This window comes from Harpia harpyja, chromosome Z (genome assembly GCF_026419915.1).
Source record: "Harpia harpyja isolate bHarHar1 chromosome Z, bHarHar1 primary haplotype, whole genome shotgun sequence".
NCBI lineage: Eukaryota > Metazoa > Chordata > Aves > Accipitriformes > Accipitridae > Harpia > Harpia harpyja.
The window spans coordinates 105,182,968-105,200,600 of record NC_068969.1 but is presented as its reverse complement, the minus strand read 5'-3'; the positions used below and the strand labels follow the sequence as shown (position 1 = coordinate 105,200,600).

At 44.9% G+C, this 17,633-nt stretch overlaps 1 protein-coding gene across 4 annotated transcripts in view; it reads right to left on the bottom strand.

Moving 5' to 3' along the window:
• The window catches only part of PDZD2 (PDZ domain containing 2), a 206,897-nt gene that overhangs the window by 43,116 nt on the left and 146,148 nt on the right, over positions 1-17,633 (bottom strand). For 3 of the 4 annotated variants that reach the window (XM_052775629.1, XM_052775630.1, XM_052775632.1), the window contains 3 exons: positions 13,625-13,767; positions 12,834-12,966; positions 10,537-10,704 (listed from right to left, as the gene is read on the bottom strand). The exons of the other annotated variant lie outside the window; for it this stretch is intronic. In XM_052775629.1, the coding sequence (XP_052631589.1) occupies positions 10,537-10,704; positions 12,834-12,966; positions 13,625-13,767 (444 nt within the window). The remainder of the gene's footprint in view (positions 1-10,536; positions 10,705-12,833; positions 12,967-13,624; positions 13,768-17,633) is intronic. 4 annotated transcript variants of the gene reach the window in all.

Below are 17,633 nucleotides of genomic sequence, written 5' to 3'. Positions count from 1 at the left end.
ATGCTGGGGAAAGCCTCAAGGCTTCCTGAAATTACATTTTATCCAACTTGGCTTCAGACTACAATAAAAAGTACAAACATCTAAATTACCTATGTCTGTGTTTATTTCTTCTTTTAGCAAAAATACTTTTCTGACACTAATTATAAACATGTAGGGGAAGACACTCTAGCATTTGCAATGAAGTAGATATTCTTTAAGTTGTTGAGCTTGTCTAATAAACCACCAAGAGTTTTATCCTATTCAGAAAACACTTAAAAATCCAACCCACAAAGCTTGCGAGAACTCCCTGAAGTCATGTGTCTGTAATCTTTGGCTCTCTTGCAACTTAGACAAGAAGAAAAACTCAGCTCCACCTTATTCTTCTGGCCACACGTGAACGTATCGCTTTACTGTCTCGAGTCGGCTGCCTGGATTTAACCATGCCATTTTAATTTTCCTCACTTTCAAGGAAATGGAGCTTATTATTTCAGTTCTGTACGCCTCTTATTAAACTAAACCAATAAATCCTGCCCAATGCCGTCCCGGAGTTAAGGACAAGTGGAGCTTTAACACGCACAGCAGTTTGAAGGGAGATCTAAAAATAGAGCCCATTTTGCCAGTTCATTAAGTAGCTCCAGGATCAAGTGATGGTGACATCTCAATTGATTTCAAAGGAAATGGCACTATCACGGACACACGGTCCTGGCACCACACCAGAAAGAACAACTGCCCCCGGAGTCCTCGCTCGGGCAGAGCTCCAGCAAGACCAGGCCCTTAATTAGGCGAGATGAGGAGCAGGATTATGGAAGTCTGCATTGTTTAACCGCAAACAGCTTGGCAATCATCGCCGATCTACAAAAACAAGGCGGCACACAGGGGATGATACAATTTAATAAGCAAACCGCTTCACTGCTGCCGTTGCAGAGCTCCTAAGCTGCTGCCTTTCCCATCAGGGAGCCCATCCGACTCCCCACGGCACAGCCTGCCCGCTTTCTCTGCCGAGGAGTGCTAGCAGCATATAGACAAGTTTAACCTGATAGTTAGGGAGCAAAACAGTAAGGATTAGACTGAGCCGTCTGCGGCATGCCAAATTCAGCCCTACCTGCACTGGCAAAGCAAGTCCACCAGCAAGTCCGCGGCCCTTCTTTAGAAGAGCAATATGAAAGAGGAATGGCCGTGCCCCTGCACACAGCAACCCTGCACAAGCTCCATGGGATAATTCCTCATCTTCTTCAGTCCCCACACAGCCAGGACAGCTCTTCCTTAAGCACCGCTACCCCTAACATATTTAATCATGAAACACCCCAATGCTGCTGTCTGTAGGGCAGTCAGCAGGATGAACCCAGCAAGCATCCGAGAGGAGCCAGCACCAGACCCTTCAGAGAAAGGTGCAAAACGCCCAATACAAACCTGACTTCACCTGGTCCCTGCACAATGTCTTTCTTCCTAGTCCCTCGAGACTAGCTGATGCCTTAAAGGCTTTAACCTTGCCAAAAGTTTTGGAGATTTTGTTCCAAGACCTATTATAATTGTAGTTGTTCCAGTTGTTTGTGCAATTATTTATCGCTTTATGGGGCACAGCACGCTTTAAGCCTTAAATGTATCTGGTAGGCAGGCAACTCCACAGGCCCCTTCACCTTACACAGAAAGTAAAATACCTTCACTTTTAAATTAGCTCTTTTTCAATTTAATTGAATCCATCTCCCAGGTAAATTACAAACTGCAGCACTATAATTTACCAGAATTAACACTGCAAACGATGCAGAGGACACATTGTCTAATCTCGGCCAGCACTGAGTTTTCCATGGCTTACTGCTCTATTTTAGGGCATGCACAAAGCTTCCTGGATGTTGGGAAGAGCCAGATGAGCCAGGACGCACCGTGCCAGGGGCTGCAGCACCCACAGGCACCTTTCCGAAACACAGCACCTCCCAACACCCAGGGAAGCTCCCTCAGCTGAACCATGGGGCTCACAAGAAGTCCAAATTAAACCCAGATTTAATCAGTTTTGGTGCAAGCTACAGGAATCCCCTTTCAAAGCACACTGCATCACTGCTCCCCGCTGTCATGGCACAAACTCAGAGATCCAAATGGAGCCAGGGATGAAGGAAAAGAGGAGGAATGTCACCTCCATGTCAGCACTAATTCAGTGCCATAACTGGCATCTTAGAAAATCCTGGTGCCCCGGTCTCTCCCCCAGCGCGAAGCTGCCAGGGCAGACAGTAGCTCTGCGCGTTGGCCAGGCAGGCTCCACCAGCGAGGCTCCAGCAGGGCTCTGATTTGGGCTATATTTAGCACTGCTGGTGGAACAAAGCACCGACCACCTTCTCCAGCAGCTCATCTGGGAATTACCCATGCCGGTACCACCGGGTGCAGCCTGTGGTTCCTCCTGGCCGGGCAAAGGGGATGGGAACCTGAGGCTTCTTTTACCTAATTATAAAGAAAGTGTTGGAAAACTCTCAGTTCATGTGCAGCAGGAGATCAGGAAACCTGACAAACAGTCAAGAACTGGAGCTGCCCTATTTTCTGAATAGGTGGAAACGCCAAATAAACAAAACAAAAGCCTTTAAAGTGGTCTCTAAGAATGTCTGGCCTATCACTCTACCAAATGCCTGCATTCGAGAGCCACCCTAAGCCTTCACTGTAATGCACTAGCTGCTAGAAAGGGCATTACTGTCAGCTTCAGGAAGTACAAAACCCCAGCGGTTATTTTTATTGTTCTTTACCAAGTCTATACAGTAGTCACACACAAAGCTGCACATGAAACGTAACCTGGCACTTACCAGCACAAAGGCAGCAGCAATATCTGCCCATGCACCCTCAGCAAACAGACTGGAAACACACTATGGCAGAGCTGAGTTGCTCTCATCTTCCAGAACGCTCTGTTTATTTTGTACAAGACACTCCAAAACCTTCTTCCATGTGTTTGATACCAGGAGCCCCAATGTGCTGACCATGGCCCAGAGGAGGCTGGCAGGTTCCCAGTGTAGCAGGATCCCAGCTGTGCTGGCTCCAAAAGACTCATTGGTGCAATGTTACATTTATGGTCAAGGCTGCAGTTAAGCAAAGCAGATTTCATTTTCAGGTTTCCAAAGAGTCGCTAAAATTAATAATAATGTTTTGAAGAGGCAAAACTTTTAAAATATCCTTTTAAAAAGGAATAAATGCAGGAAATGGCTAATGCAGCTAAGTTCTCCAAGAAACAGATATCACAGACAACACATGCCTTGGAAATAGTAAGACGCTCCCAGCTAAACAGTTCTTAGTCCTTTTTGGACCAGATTACTCTTCTGCAATATATTATGATTTTCATTAGAAACAGCTTCTAAGCTAAAGGAAATCAAATGCATACATTTCTGGAATGGTGCACAAACAGATCACTGCTGTTTTCTTTTTTATGCTTTATCCTTTTTTCCCCCCAAAATTAAAAAAGCATGACACATTTGCATGCAGTTTAGTCGTTGCCCACGAGATGTCTCCATGTGCTGCAGAGCAGTCCCAGAAGATTGGTGCTGGTAAACAGAGGAGACAAACATGGAACTGAAGTTGTGTGAAAGCTGGTCCAACTACTCTTTAATAAACGCTCAGTTCATGGCTTAGCACAAATCTGGAGACCATGCATCATGATGAATAATAAATTGCTTCTGCCTTTTTTTTTTTTTTTTTTCCAAACGATAACCTTTTTACTCACAGTGAGGGACAAAGCAAGCAGTAAACAGTCCTCAAAATAAGCAACCCTCCTGAGAACGAAGCAAGACCTTCCTAATACCGACGTCAACCCACAGCTGCAGAGAGCATTCCCATGACACATCTGGTGGAGAGCTTTGGATTTCAGCTCCAAACCCACGTTTTATATCATCCTAAGTACACAAGAAGATATGGAGTATGTAAGCATTAAGTGCCTTTCATACCTGCATCAAGGATCTGAAGTCTCATGCATTATATAGGCCACATTTATTCAAGCACAGCACATCTCAAATGAGTTTTAACCGAGCCCAACCAAGACTGGACTGTGTACACACTCAAGAATTTGCAGATAAACACACTGCAGATGTGATGATACGACATTCACACTAACTTTCAAATCCTACAGCCTTTATCATCCTTCTGTTAATGTATGTGAACTGCATGACTGTGACAGCATCTCTCTTGTTCCAGTGCCATGAGGGGGTTATTTTTAGCTTGTTAAAGGCAGTTCATCTCCTTCAAAACCGGGCAGTTATCCAAACAGCCAAAGGAGAGACAGGCTGTACTGTATCTGTTGCTTTATGGGAAAAACCCTCATTCACAAAAACAAAGACCATGCAGAACCTGTACTGTAGATAAACTTGTGTTTCTATTACTCTGCTGACTTGGCTTTCAAACATATCACATGGAAAGGGCAAAAATTGTAACTCTGGGCATTGTCTACACCGATATTTATGGTCAAGTCAAAAAGGTTATCTTCCACCAGCCCAAGCAACAGGAGATATTTCAGTTTGTAGGCTGCATCATGCCTACAGGGAACTCTTCAGAGTATTGGCCTCTGGGTGAAACAGCTTTCCTTGGGCTTGCCTTTAACAAGGAGGCAGTAGAAAGTGGCCCAGAAGAGCTGGGAGCCAGGCACAAGGAAGCATGCGACTGCTGCTGAGGAGCTCCCTCCTGACCTGAAGAACACATTCACGTCAATGTTTCCTTGACAGGTGAATTTTAGAACTTGTGAAAAACGCTAATTCAATGACACTGCCCTGCTGAGGGCCTTTCACCACTCTTCCTCCTCCCCAAACTCACGCGATGTGAGCCCACACCTTCCCCAAGCCCTTGCCATTCCCACACCACCACCATCAGCCCATCACTGAACATCCCCCTGGCAATACGACGAATTGGAATTGCTTATTTTAGTGTGATACAGCTTCTGGAAGCAACACAAGAAGAAGAGCCACATTGGGCAAACAAGATTTGGTCCCCAGATATTTTGTTGTTTTCTCTTGCCCAAATTCCTAACTCCATTTACTCTAAAAACTTGCATTTGGAGTCATTGTAGGACCCAGTGTGTCTGCTCAGCTACAGCATGGGTGGAGGGCACTGCACAGGCACAAGCATACAGATACGCTGGACAAGACTGTATCTCAGAAAGGTAGAGTGCTGCCAGACTTTCAACAAATGCAGCATTTACAGCTGAGCAGCAGCTCCAACCCATGCTAAGGTGCGGCTGGACCCTGCCCTCACCTGCCCCTTCCAAGGATGATCTGGCACAAGGCAGGATCTGCAAACACTGACAGCCCTCACCATGAAGAGGAAAGGAGTTATTAAACCCTTCTCCAGGACAAGGGCTGGCCGCAACCGAGCCTCACACCAGGCTCTTTGTCTTCTCCCCCCCTGCCAAGTAAAGCATTTCATTGCAAAGCAGATTTCTGCCAGCAAAAGCTCTTTCTTGCTTTTTTTCCAGCCATGCAGTGCTGTTTGAGGAGTGAGTTGTGTTTCAGCAACCTCTTTTGAGACTGCAGTGCCCTAATGGGAACGAACACTCAAGCCCTCCAAGTAATGAGGGTCCCTCCCCGCACCCTGCACACATGTAATTGTTGAGTTACGCTTCCTGTTCCTTCTTAATGCTAATGCTTTCTCTGAAATTCTCTCCCAGTGTTTCCAGAAGAACTTTTGACCCCAAGAGTGTTTTGAAACTTACAGCATTGTTATCCTCTTCCTTATTATGCTTGCATGGCTACAGGTAATTATGTACCAATTGCCTGGTAAGACAGAAAGGCTCATGACAGAAAAAAACTAAGCAGACCTACAGCTCAGACAAAGAATAAAAACAGGGAGGGAGGGGGATTAAACAAATGCATTTTTTCATATTCCCCGAACAGGTTTATTTACCCACTTTCAGCTGCATGTCTTGCAAAAAACACAAGTGGGTTTTGCCAGGGGTAAGGAAATCCAGCTCATGCAAGAAACCTTTAACCGGAGACATCCTGTTTCTGTTACTTGTAGGAGGATCAAGACCTTGCTGGGTCACGGCCATCTTGTGGGTCACGGCATGCAATGTGCCCACAGCTTGTGTGAAGGTACACATCAAGCACTTCAGGTCAACACAGAATGATTAAACATAAGCAAAAGGGGCTTACCACCCCACAGCAGAGGGTCACACAGCCAAGGATGCTGCCAGAGGCTGTATCCCCAGGGCTTGCCTGCATGGTGAGCCTGGGCATGGGGAGGCAAATTGCCTTGCCTCCCAGGTCCCCCCCAACAGGTAGGGATAACGATGACCTGTTTTCCCAAATAAGAAATTTCTCCTTTGTACAATTCCATTCTGCACAGAACAGACTTGGCTCAGGGTCCTGCCTCCAGCATCACGAGTGGCAGATACCCAGGGGAGAGCACAAGATTAAGCAAAGTACAGAGGAACAATCCCCAGCTTTCCCTCCCTGCCTCCAGCAATTACAGATCCAAACCTCCTGAGGCAGACACCCTCTTCTTGTATTTAGGTACTTTTTGGAATTTCAAGCCATTAATATGAAGCTGGTCACCGAAGCTGAACACTTCAAAAATGAAGTACTCAGATCATCATATACTGAACAACATAGCACTACCAGGCAAAAAAATTTTCAAGCAACTAAGCCTCTATCTGGGGACCCAAAATGCCCCAAATTCATCAGACACTTTGCAAACTCTTGGCAGACCTGCTTTCTCTTTAGAGTTCATTTCCCAGGTTGCTCCACCAGCCAGCAATACAGCGACAGATTCGATTTCAAGCAACAGAAATACTAGGAGAAGTGAATTAGAATTAAAAATAAATGGTCAAAGGCAAATACTATCATATCATCCTATTTCATTTGAACATAAATAATGACATTTTGAAATAGCAATGTCAACTGCACAAGGCAAAATACAGATTGGGGAGCGGGGAGGAGTTTAAAATCCCCAAGTGCCTCAGAACAATTTAGCACAACACAACTCTGTGGCCCAGTATTTCGTATCTATAGTTCAGGAATATTTTGGCCAAACTAGCTCTGAAAGAAATACACTTTAAGGATATTAATGTAATCCTTTTTCTGCCTGGTAGCACAAGTTTTATTGAAGTCAGAACTTTAAGGGATGTTTCATGTTAAACAGGGCTTTATATAAGGAGACTTCGTAAAAACAGAGATCCAATTAAATTGTATTATGAAATTTTTATTAATGAAACACAAGAAGTGGACTTTCAAGTAAGACTTAAAAGTGATACTTCTCTTAAATTACAGTTTTCAAGTGTTGCTAAACTGTTCTGGTGTGTCCTGGCGAAGCTGACTAGCTCAGATTATACTTCCCTGGCTGGAAGCACTGGAGCAGAACTTAAGATTTTTAAAGAATTTGCTCACAGGGAAAATTTTTAACATCCAGCCCCTAGAAAGAGATTTCTTTTTTTTTTTTTTTTTTCCTTTTTTTAATTTTTCACAGAATCGTAGAGTAAGCCAGGTTGGAAAGGACCTTTGGAGGTCCCTGGTCCAGCCCCCATCTCAAAGCAGAGACAAGTTAGAGAAGGTTCCTCAGGGCCTGGTCCAGCTGAGTTCTAAATAACTAGAAGGATGAAGATTTGAATATATTCCTTGGTTCCAAATTATTATTTTTCCTGCCTGGTTCAGCCTTTAAGCAATCAGGTGCTAAGGCATTAACAGCAAGTCCATCAGGTCTATAAATTGTGGTTCTGAATACTCAGCACTGAACTATATTCACAGCAAAGTTAATGAAAGAAGATCTTAGACAACCCTAAGAGCTCCTGCAAGTTTTGTAGTATTTTCTACCCTTGCTCAAGAATTAGATATACACTGCACTGGTCAGAAAAGGGACAGTGAAGCCTCAGCTGACAACAAATCACTCTGAATTACTTGTTGTTACCTAACCACCCAGCACCTGACAACATCCCTTTAAGTCTCTACAAAGCTCTGCACAGTAAACAAGAGAATTTATTAACCTCTTGTCAGAGGTGAGAAACTGGTGGTGAGAAAGGTAACTCCTGGCCAGAGCTGGGTTGAGAATCTGTTTCAAATCTAAGAGGTCTGACGCTTAAACTGAGATCACAGCCTCAGTTACCTGGTCCAGACCTTGAGTACCAACCACTCTGGAAGTCTAAAACAATTATATTTACACTGAATAAAAATGGTCCAGCTTAGTTCCTGCTTTAGTCATCAGTCACACTGTCATCCCTTATCTACAGTATAAACATAATGGAATATATATATGAGAGAAAGAGAAGACATGTGGGTATCATCAAGAGTGGGAGCAGCAAAGAACAGTAATTTCCAAAGCAATTTTGCAATAATCTATATGACTATACATATATATTTAAAAAAAATAAAATCATGTGATGCTTCATGTTCATACTGACCTTGAAATCGGCTTCTAAGCTTTGCTATGAAAAATCCCTTCCATCTTGCCAGTTGGAAAAAAGCCATGTGTGGCTTATCTTTTCCATATATTTACCTTCCTACGTCCTGCCTGGTGGCACACAGGATTTGCACAGCCCAGCTCAGCTCAGGCTGCCCTGATCTGATGAGGATGGATCAGGCTGTGGGTAGAGCCAAGGGGTCTACACCGCACAGGCTGCCTACACCAGGCTGCAGAGAGCCCAGTCTGCACTCCTGAGGCTGAGACAGCAATTACCAGAGGAATGCAAAGACATGCTGTGCTTTGGATTAGAAGAGGGAGGATTTCATGTGCAGCTCAAGCAATAGAAGAAGAGGTACTGAGAGTCACTAATGCCTAATTACATCCCTCTGAACTACATCCTCTCCAACAACAACAAAAAATTAACAGAAACAGAAAAGAGAACAAAAAAAAAATCTTGCTGCTATTCTTCTAATGTGTTTATTGTACTCAGATTGCTGTGATTTCCCCTCCATCCCCCAGTGATGCATTACGAAAGCACAGAGCTATGGCCATCAGGGGTGAGAGTGCCAGACAGGCAGGCAAATCAAACTGGTTTGGAATTAGGCTACCACCACTGCCAGCTGCAGCGGCACCGGGACAGACATTGGGGCAGGCTCCAAACTCAGGTCCACGCTGAAGGGCTCTGGGTAGGCTTGTACTGCTGGGTCTTCACAGTGGCGTGCACCTCAGTTACCTCAAGCTTCCCCTAGCATTACATTTATCTGGAAAGGAAAAACCCGACAAAAAAAGCCATTGCTGAAAACCAGGCAGAGCCTGGCTGGAAAGCCAGGAGCAAACCAAATGACAAATAGCTCCTAACATGTGCCGAAAGAGTCACTGGAACACCAGGGAGCTGCATCTTGAAGCCACACATAATTAACTTTTGACAAAATTGATTTTTATGTTTAAGTGTTGCTGAGCCATAGCCTTATCAAAAATTACCAGAATTTGAAACATGATATATAGAAGAATTTAAAGTATTTTGATAGCCAAAAGAATGCTTAGGTGCCAACTCAAGTTAGCACACAAACACTACACCATCAGCACGCTAAGCATCCCTGATTTATTTGTTTTTCTCTTCCTCCCCCCAAAAAGGCACCCTGGCACATATAAGAGTAGACAGTGCAGAAATAACAAAACTTGTCACAGTAAAGAGGTATGTGAGAGTGAGGACTGTTACAAGCATAGACTCAAAGAAAGTCAGAGATAACAGGCAGGTACGAAGTGAACACCAGCATCAGCTAGACTACAGCGCGAGACTTGTCCCACAGAGCGGTCTTTTGCTCAGAAAAGGGAAAGTATAAGAATACAAAACCAAAACAAATCACCAAACCAGCATCACGTCTGAGCCGTTCAAAGGTTTAAGAGATTTATTATAATTGCCGCAGAAAAGAGGAGAAAAAAAGACAAGAAGGGAAAAGTAAAAAAACATAAAAGCTTCAAGTGAAACCACCTGCCTTCCCTTGCTGGAAAACCAGCCTGCAAGCTCTTTAGAGTAGCAAACATCATTTTATTCTTTGTCTGTACAATACAACAGAGGCCCAGAACACCGATGAAGTTTCAGAGAGCTGCTACATTACAAATAAATAACAATAATCCACTTAATCTCTGCTTAATGCAGCCCTGAAGGGAATGCAAGTGAGATTATCAACTGGCAGCATTTATTCAGCAGAACTTCAGTCACTGTTCACAGCCAGAAATTCATATCCCTTCCCCCAAAAGTGTCTGTTGGCTTCAACAGAGCAAATAAAAACTTGGAAGACTTGGATCATAAACTGTTAAAGAAGTTTAGTTACAAAAGAAGGGGAAACAAGAGCGTATTACCATGTAAGCACTGCGAGAGAGTTTGCATCAGATCCAACAAAAGCAGTGGAAATGGGTGGAAAATAATCCAGCGGTAGAGAGAACAACAAAGCCATGATTGGCACATAGCTTGGAGGACATGAGAGTTCCTGCTCCCTGTGCTGCTGCTTTGCTGCAGTGCAGTAGCAGAGATGGCAGATGCTGTGGTAGATGCCATCCCCATCTCAGCTTGTCACCCACATCCCATGCGAAGAAGGGCTGCGTGGGATTGCCCCGTCCCAAGGACCTGCCCCGTAGGTAGGTGAGTGCCACAGATGCAAACGGGCATCAAGGGAAAGAGTAAAAACGTCACACCAAAGCCACACTTACAGCGACCAGTTTTTCAGGAGACACACTCACTCCTTTCACATCTTCTTCTTCTGGCTCTTCGTTTTCTTTATTGTCAGTGCAAGAGACAGAGTCTTGGACTGAGCAAGTGCTAAGCAAGTCTGGCAAACTGGTAGATGGGTACTTCAGAAAATCCCCTTCAGCAGATTCCTACCCAAGAGACAACAAAATATGTTACATCGGTTGCAGAAAACTACCGAAGTCATGGTGAAACTGCTCCATTTCACCTGCCCAGTGAGAGCTCCCTGGTAATCCTCCCCTCATCACACACTTCCATGTGCTCAGACTTTAATGGTCCAGTTATAAAAAGCAGACCTGGTTTTAAAGTGCATACATAGTAAATGCAGGCCAATACACGTCTAAAACATTTAGATTTCATAAAGGACAAGTTAAAATAAATGCTTCCCCAGCAGCCTGCTCCTCCCCACTTTGGGTTTATCAAATGTCACTGCAAGCAGGCTCACTAGTTTACAGACCTCATTATGGATTTCATTGCGTCCCAAATCACACTCTGTGCTCCTGCTCCCTCCTTGCAGATGTTCCCTTCACACATTTATCTATCTACACGCATAAGAATAATACACCAACAACCCTACTTAGAACAAAATAAAAACTGACCCACTGATCCTCTACCAACTCAGTCCTGATGCTTCAGGATCTGTTCCCAGTCTTTGGCACCTTTTCTGGGAGGCAAACACGTGCATCAGCCAAAAGCAGTGGCCAGACAGACTCTCATTTTATTGCTTTCAGAACAAATCCTGCGTTCAAGAGTGCTCACCAGGCCAAACTGCAAGGCTGCTTTCCCACACCAACAAAAAACACCCAGAGGGAGCTGCTGGGGAACACTTCACCTATTTACACCTTTTCTGAGACTGCCTGAAACACGGCACGGGCTGGATTCCCCACCTCTTGCCTTTCCAAGTTCTCCTCCCAGGGACATGAAAACTGTCCAAGTGCACAGAGCACAGGCCAACAGATTCACAGCCTGATCAGGAATGTGAAGTTTTATGCTGCAAGCTTATTCACAACGATTATTTTGATGCAGTCATCGCAGGAACAAGCAAATAATTTTGAAGAGAAATTTATGCCATCTACCACCTTGTGTTTTGGCAAAGAGTCCAATTGTCTAAAGGAAATACAAAATGTACCTACTTCAGGTCAAAGCGTGTTGGTTCCAGAATAAACACTGGTGGGGTTAATACCAGGCTGTGAGCTTACAGAAGGTCTTCAATGAACTTCACTGTCTAACTGAAAGGTCAGAGAAGTTACAGGCTCTTCACTTTGAATATGGTGGGATAAAGCCTCTTCTCGAAAAACATGAGCATAAAAGCATCCAGGAAGCCATAAGAGCATCCAGACATTAAACCTGCAGAAACCTGCATCAGGCTGTTTGGGGCAACCTGAAGATGAAGCTAAGAAAAAATTAAAATTACTGACACTGTGGCTTGCTGACACTTCACACTCCACCTGGAAATGCAGGTTTACAAGCGGTCCCTTTGGCCCAAGATGTTCCTGCCACCACCCCAAAGGCCCTGATGGCCCCCACCTGCAGGCAGGTCCATCTTTGAGACCCCGGGCGCTTTTGGGAGCCTGTCGGCTGCCCACCAAACACCTGCACCAACCCAAGCCGGGGAGCAGCAGGCTGTGGTCTAGGGAGGAGGGCAAACAGGGGTGGGCAGGATTTTTGTAAACAAAGGACAAAACGCCATGTAATATCCCCTCAACCTCTCCTGCGATGAAAGCAGAATGAAGAGCCTGACTGATAAATGAGTTCCACTCTCATTTCCCTGAAATTTCATGCTCCTTTATCTGCAAGAGCTCCACTCCTAGCTATTAACAAGGACAAAATAAGGAACTCAAGCCAAGAGATCATCATCAAGAGACCTCAGGCACACAGATAGGACAAGAGATGAGAGCTAGGGAGGCTACACAGGCAGGAAGCAGAAGAGGCTGAGAACAGCCTGCTTTATTTACCATGTATTTTAAGAAAATTATTTTGGCCAAAACTTAAGTAACATCTGCAAGAATAAATACAGACTCATTTGCACACTGAATGACAGTGACAATACAAGCAAATCATTAAGTTGGTCTATACCCTGCTAATTTGCCACAGATTTATGGCAGCTACTGATACATTTCCCATAGCTGCGCGTTAAATTTAGGGGAGCAAATGTGCACACGTGATTCCCTATCAAAAATATTTTTGATCCCCTTTCCACGCAGCACTTGCACAAACTGGTGGATGTACATTCAGGAGACCACCAAGGAGAGGACCGTACCTTGCTAGCAACCACCAGCTGCACCAGGCCAGCGGCTGAGCGAAGGAGAGCCACGGCATCCTGGTGGGAGAGCCCAACCAGCGACTGCCCGTTGATCATGAGGAGCTCGTCGCCTGCTGTCAGCCTGCCGTCCCTGTGGAAACAGAGCGGGAACATGGAGCTGCAGGGTAGTCCTCCCCCAGTGCCGGGCTCCGGTGGCACACGGTGGGACATGGAGGCATGGACAACACATGATCTGGCTGACGCTAAGCTTGCATCAGTTGATGAAGTGTTATTTGCCCAAAAGAGTGGCTCAGAAAGGTGCCCCCAGGGAATCATTGTCATAACCAGAGCCAATTCACCCTCTTTGCAGGGCTGAGACCTCTCAAACCTTCTCTGTGCCCCACTGGAGATGGTCAGGGAGCAGCAGTGAGCCCCATCTTCCCGCTGTCAGGGCTGGCAGTGAGCACCTTGGGTTGCACAACCCACACGCACCCACTGCCGATCCCATGGGAAAGGCCCATCTTCCAAAATGGGACTTGGGGAAAAAGCCCCACAAGCCATCAGGCTCCTTGGTTTACGCTCCAGCACGAAGCAAGTGTTTGACCTCTCTATAGTTTGGACTAAACATGCTGGAAGAAGCTTCAGTGACCAATCATAAAAATAAGTTTTTAAGCTAAAAATGTCGTATTCTCACCCTCACACAATGGGAGGACAACCCCCCCACACCTGTCTCATGAGTCTGACTAACAGCGATGGCCACGTATGCTCCATCACACCCACTCCCACGAAGGCATCACTTGTCACCTCACCTGTGTGCGGAGCCGCCTTCCTCCACGTGGGTGACGATGATGCTGTGAGGGGACCGCTTCGACCCTCTGCCTCCTGTTATCTGGATTCCCAGCCCGTCCGTCCCCTTCAGGATGTGCATCTTCCATATGCGGCAACCTTCTCGCTGAGAGAAAACGTGCAGAGAGTCCTTGAATTTGGATTTGGACAATGAGAGAGGGCTGGGAGGGTACAGGAGGGAGCTATTTAGCACCTTGCTGCCCATCACCACACATCTGTATAGCTCAAGCTATACGGGTGTTTTTGCTGAGCTTTGCTGGGTTAGCTGTGGTCCAAGCGAAGGAGGCAGAAAGGAGGCGGCAGCACAGAGCAGGGTCAGCACGTAGAATTTTCCTTGCAGGGCTGTTTGCAGCTTTTCGAGCCACGCAGAGGTGCTGCTCTCAATGCCCTGATCCTTCCCAAAGCAACCAGCAGTCTCAAACCCCTTCGCCAAAACTCAAGGATGAGCTGTGCAGGGCTGCAGAGGAGCAAGACACTGTTCATGGGGGACCTTGAACACCAGGTAGCACAGCTGCTGTTGCAGCAGGGACCAGACTGGCATCACACAGCAGCGTTTCCCTCTCTGGAGGGGTTTGCAGGATTTGAGACATAGGAAAGAAAATACCAGCTTCAAATTATCAGCTGCCAATCAAATTTTTCTTATTAGACAGCTGTTGTAGAGACTGTAAATAATAAATTTACCCACCGCAGAGAATAACTTTTCAGTATAAGCAAGGTAATAAGTGATATTTAGGACACTTTTATTATTTTTTTTTTAATGATCATAAATATTTATCCAAAAAGTGCTTTACAAACTCCAGAGCAATACAAAATTGTCATCATTTAACCCCAGCCGGCAGCTAAGCACCACACAGCCGCTCACTCACTCCCCCCACATTGGGACGGGGGGAGAGAATCAGAAGGGTAAAAGTGAGAAAACTTGTGGGTTGCGATAAAGACAGTTTAATAGGTAAAGCGAAAGCTGCGTGTGCAAGCAAAGCAAAACCAGGAATCCATTCACCACTTCCCATGGGCAGGCAGGTGTTCAGCCATCTCCAGGAAAGCAGGGCTCCATCACGCGTAACGGTGACTTGGGAAGACAAACACCATCACTCCAAACATCCCCCCAGCTTTGTATGCTGAGCATGACATCATATGGTCTGGAATACCCCTCTGGTCAGTTGGGGTCAGCTGTCCCAGCTGTGTCCTCTCCCAACTTTTTGTGTCCCCCCAGCCTGCTCGCTGGGGGGGGGGTGAAGAGCAGAAATGGCCTTGACTCTGGGTAAGCACTGCTCAGCAGTAACTAAAACATCTTGGCATTGCCAACACTGTTCTCAGCACAAATCCAAAACACAGCCCCATACCAGCTACTGTGAAGAAAATTGATTCTATCCCAGCCAAAACCAGTGCAGAAATGCAAAACGAAAACTAGTTTCCATGAGTCCTACCAGCAGGACTGGGCACAAGGAAACACAAGTGTGGCAGATATCAGCAGAGCAAAAAAGGAAAGAGAAAAACAAGTAAGCAAGCAAGACACAGAAGACAATTGCTGGGACTCTCTCAGAGAGGGGAAGAACCAGGATAACAGAATTATGAGAAACCCTAGGAAGTTTTCAAGCTTGCAAGACAGCAAAATGCATAATTTGGAGGCAATTTTTAGGCCATGTGTTGTAGTCACTGGGCACTGGGTCAGCTATTTCTGACTGGCTCTGTTATGCACACAAGTAATGTTCTTGCAGCACGCAAATGCCCAAGTAGCAAAGATGATTAAAATTTCATGCCAAACTGTGAAGAGCACGTACAATTTGCTGCTTGTTTCTGAGGAGGGGAACTCTTAAATATATCGGCAAAGCCAAGGGTTGTGGCAGCAACCTGCAGATTTTAGGCCAACGTTGTTTATCAGAGCCTTTATTATTAAGTGAAGAAAATGTGCTTTTTTTTACCTGATCACTCGGGCCCTACGCTGAAACTTTTAAATGCAATGCAAGATGAGGTTTTTAGATACAGGAACAAAGAGGTCAGTATCTACACCAGTATCTTAAGAACAAAGTGAAAAATAATCATAATAATGTTACACAGCCCCTAGACCCCAAGTAGGAGAAACAGGAAAAACAAACCAGGTGTCTTAAGAGGTAACCCCAAAGTTTGAGTCTGAAAACATATACATCTGTGGGTAATTTGTTAGCTTGAAAGTCATGCACATGGGCAATATCCCAACAGGTTTAACTGGGATCCTCAGCACATCGATAAAAGCCCAGTCTCCTCCTGAAAAACAGGACGTGTCAGGACAGAGAATACTTTGAGATAGAGTGATACATGAGACGCCATGTTAAATGCAGGGGCAAGAGTCAACTATATTTATCTACTTAAAAAACAGAACTGAGCTACAGCATGAAAATGCTCAAGAGAGGTTTTATTGCTATAAAGGACCTTGCACCCATAATGAAAACAGTGTAACAGAGAAATACAATCTCTCTGCCTCCCCCCAACCAAGCCCAGGCTGGAACGATGACCATCTATTCTCCTCACAAGATGCCACTCCGAGTGTCCCGTTGTTAAACCCAGTTTGGAAGCAGACCCTCCCATAAATTTTAACAATGCAGTCATAAAATTGCATTTAATGGCTTGCAAAAGCTTTTTGGAACGTGAGTTATGCAAAGGCCCATGACGTGCAGCACCTAGCTTGCATTCCTCAGCACTCCTCACTATCACACATCTTATTAAAAGAAAAAAAAAATCCCGGATTTATTCTTAACTGACCCACTCTCAAATATTCATTTACATAGCAAAGCACTCAGCAGCAAACGGCAAGACTCTGCTGCACTTAATGCAAGCACCATCTTATTCCACTTGAACTCACACTGAAATCAAAAGCACTTGCAAAGTAAAGCATTACTCAGTCTGAACATGGATGGCAGAACGCAGCCACAATAAAGACAACAAAACTATTTGGCACATACTCAAATATGTATTTCTTTCACTCATTTTCAAATGACATGGTCACCATCCCCTGGGTAAGAAAAGGCTGTCCCCCAAGTCCCTGCAGGTCAGCTGCATGCATTTCACTAGGAATAAACAATTTGGCGTCGACTGGAAATCAGATCCCCTCACTGTTCTTCCTCTCTTCTTCATAAAACATTCATAGCTCTTCATTTAACCACGTGCTACAAAGCAAACGTCCCCAACCAATACACACATACCTCCGACGTACGTCACTCCAAGATTTTGAAAGCTAAGTATTAAAAAGCAGACTGCTAGCCTTTGCTTGAGGCCTCTTGGAGAAAAGGGGTGATCAGCAGAACCCCTTTCCCCTACCCACAAAGCTGCTACCTCTTTTGCATGGAGCAGCATGGGATACATCACTACCAGCTAGGAAAGGCTGCTGCTTTTTATGTGCATTTTATGTGACTCCATCACAGGAAAGCCTTAATAGTAGAGTTTTGTGCCAATTCCAAGGATTTGTAAATGCATTTAAATTTTACTTAAAACCAGTTTTATTGAGTTATTAGAGATTCTCAGGTTCAACAACACAAATTTTAATGCTTTAAAAAAAAGAAAAGAAAAAAAAAGCAGAGTGATGCATGTCTTTAATTTTGAATTTTTTTTAAAGGATCATATTTTCAAGCTTTCCTTCATAAACAAAAGACTACAAGCTCACTTAGTCTTTAAATGAACGCTAGGATTCTGGTGTATTCACTCCACTCCAGAGACTTAGAAAACCCCACAGAAACTTCAAGTGTAGTTAGATTGGGCAGTCTGCAGGTTTGATGTCACTGTCCTTGGAGCCTGCAAAATCTCTGCCCAGAGGAGGACAAGTTTAAGCTTGTCAAGAGCTGACCGCTCTCCTCTGATCAGCTGCACAATTCTGGTTACTGCTTGGCCACTGTCAGTTTCATAGTCCTATTAACATCTGAACTTTTCCATCCTTTCAGAGTAATTCTCACGGCTTCATTTATAAATGACTCAGAATAATCCCCCCAGCTTCGTTCACAA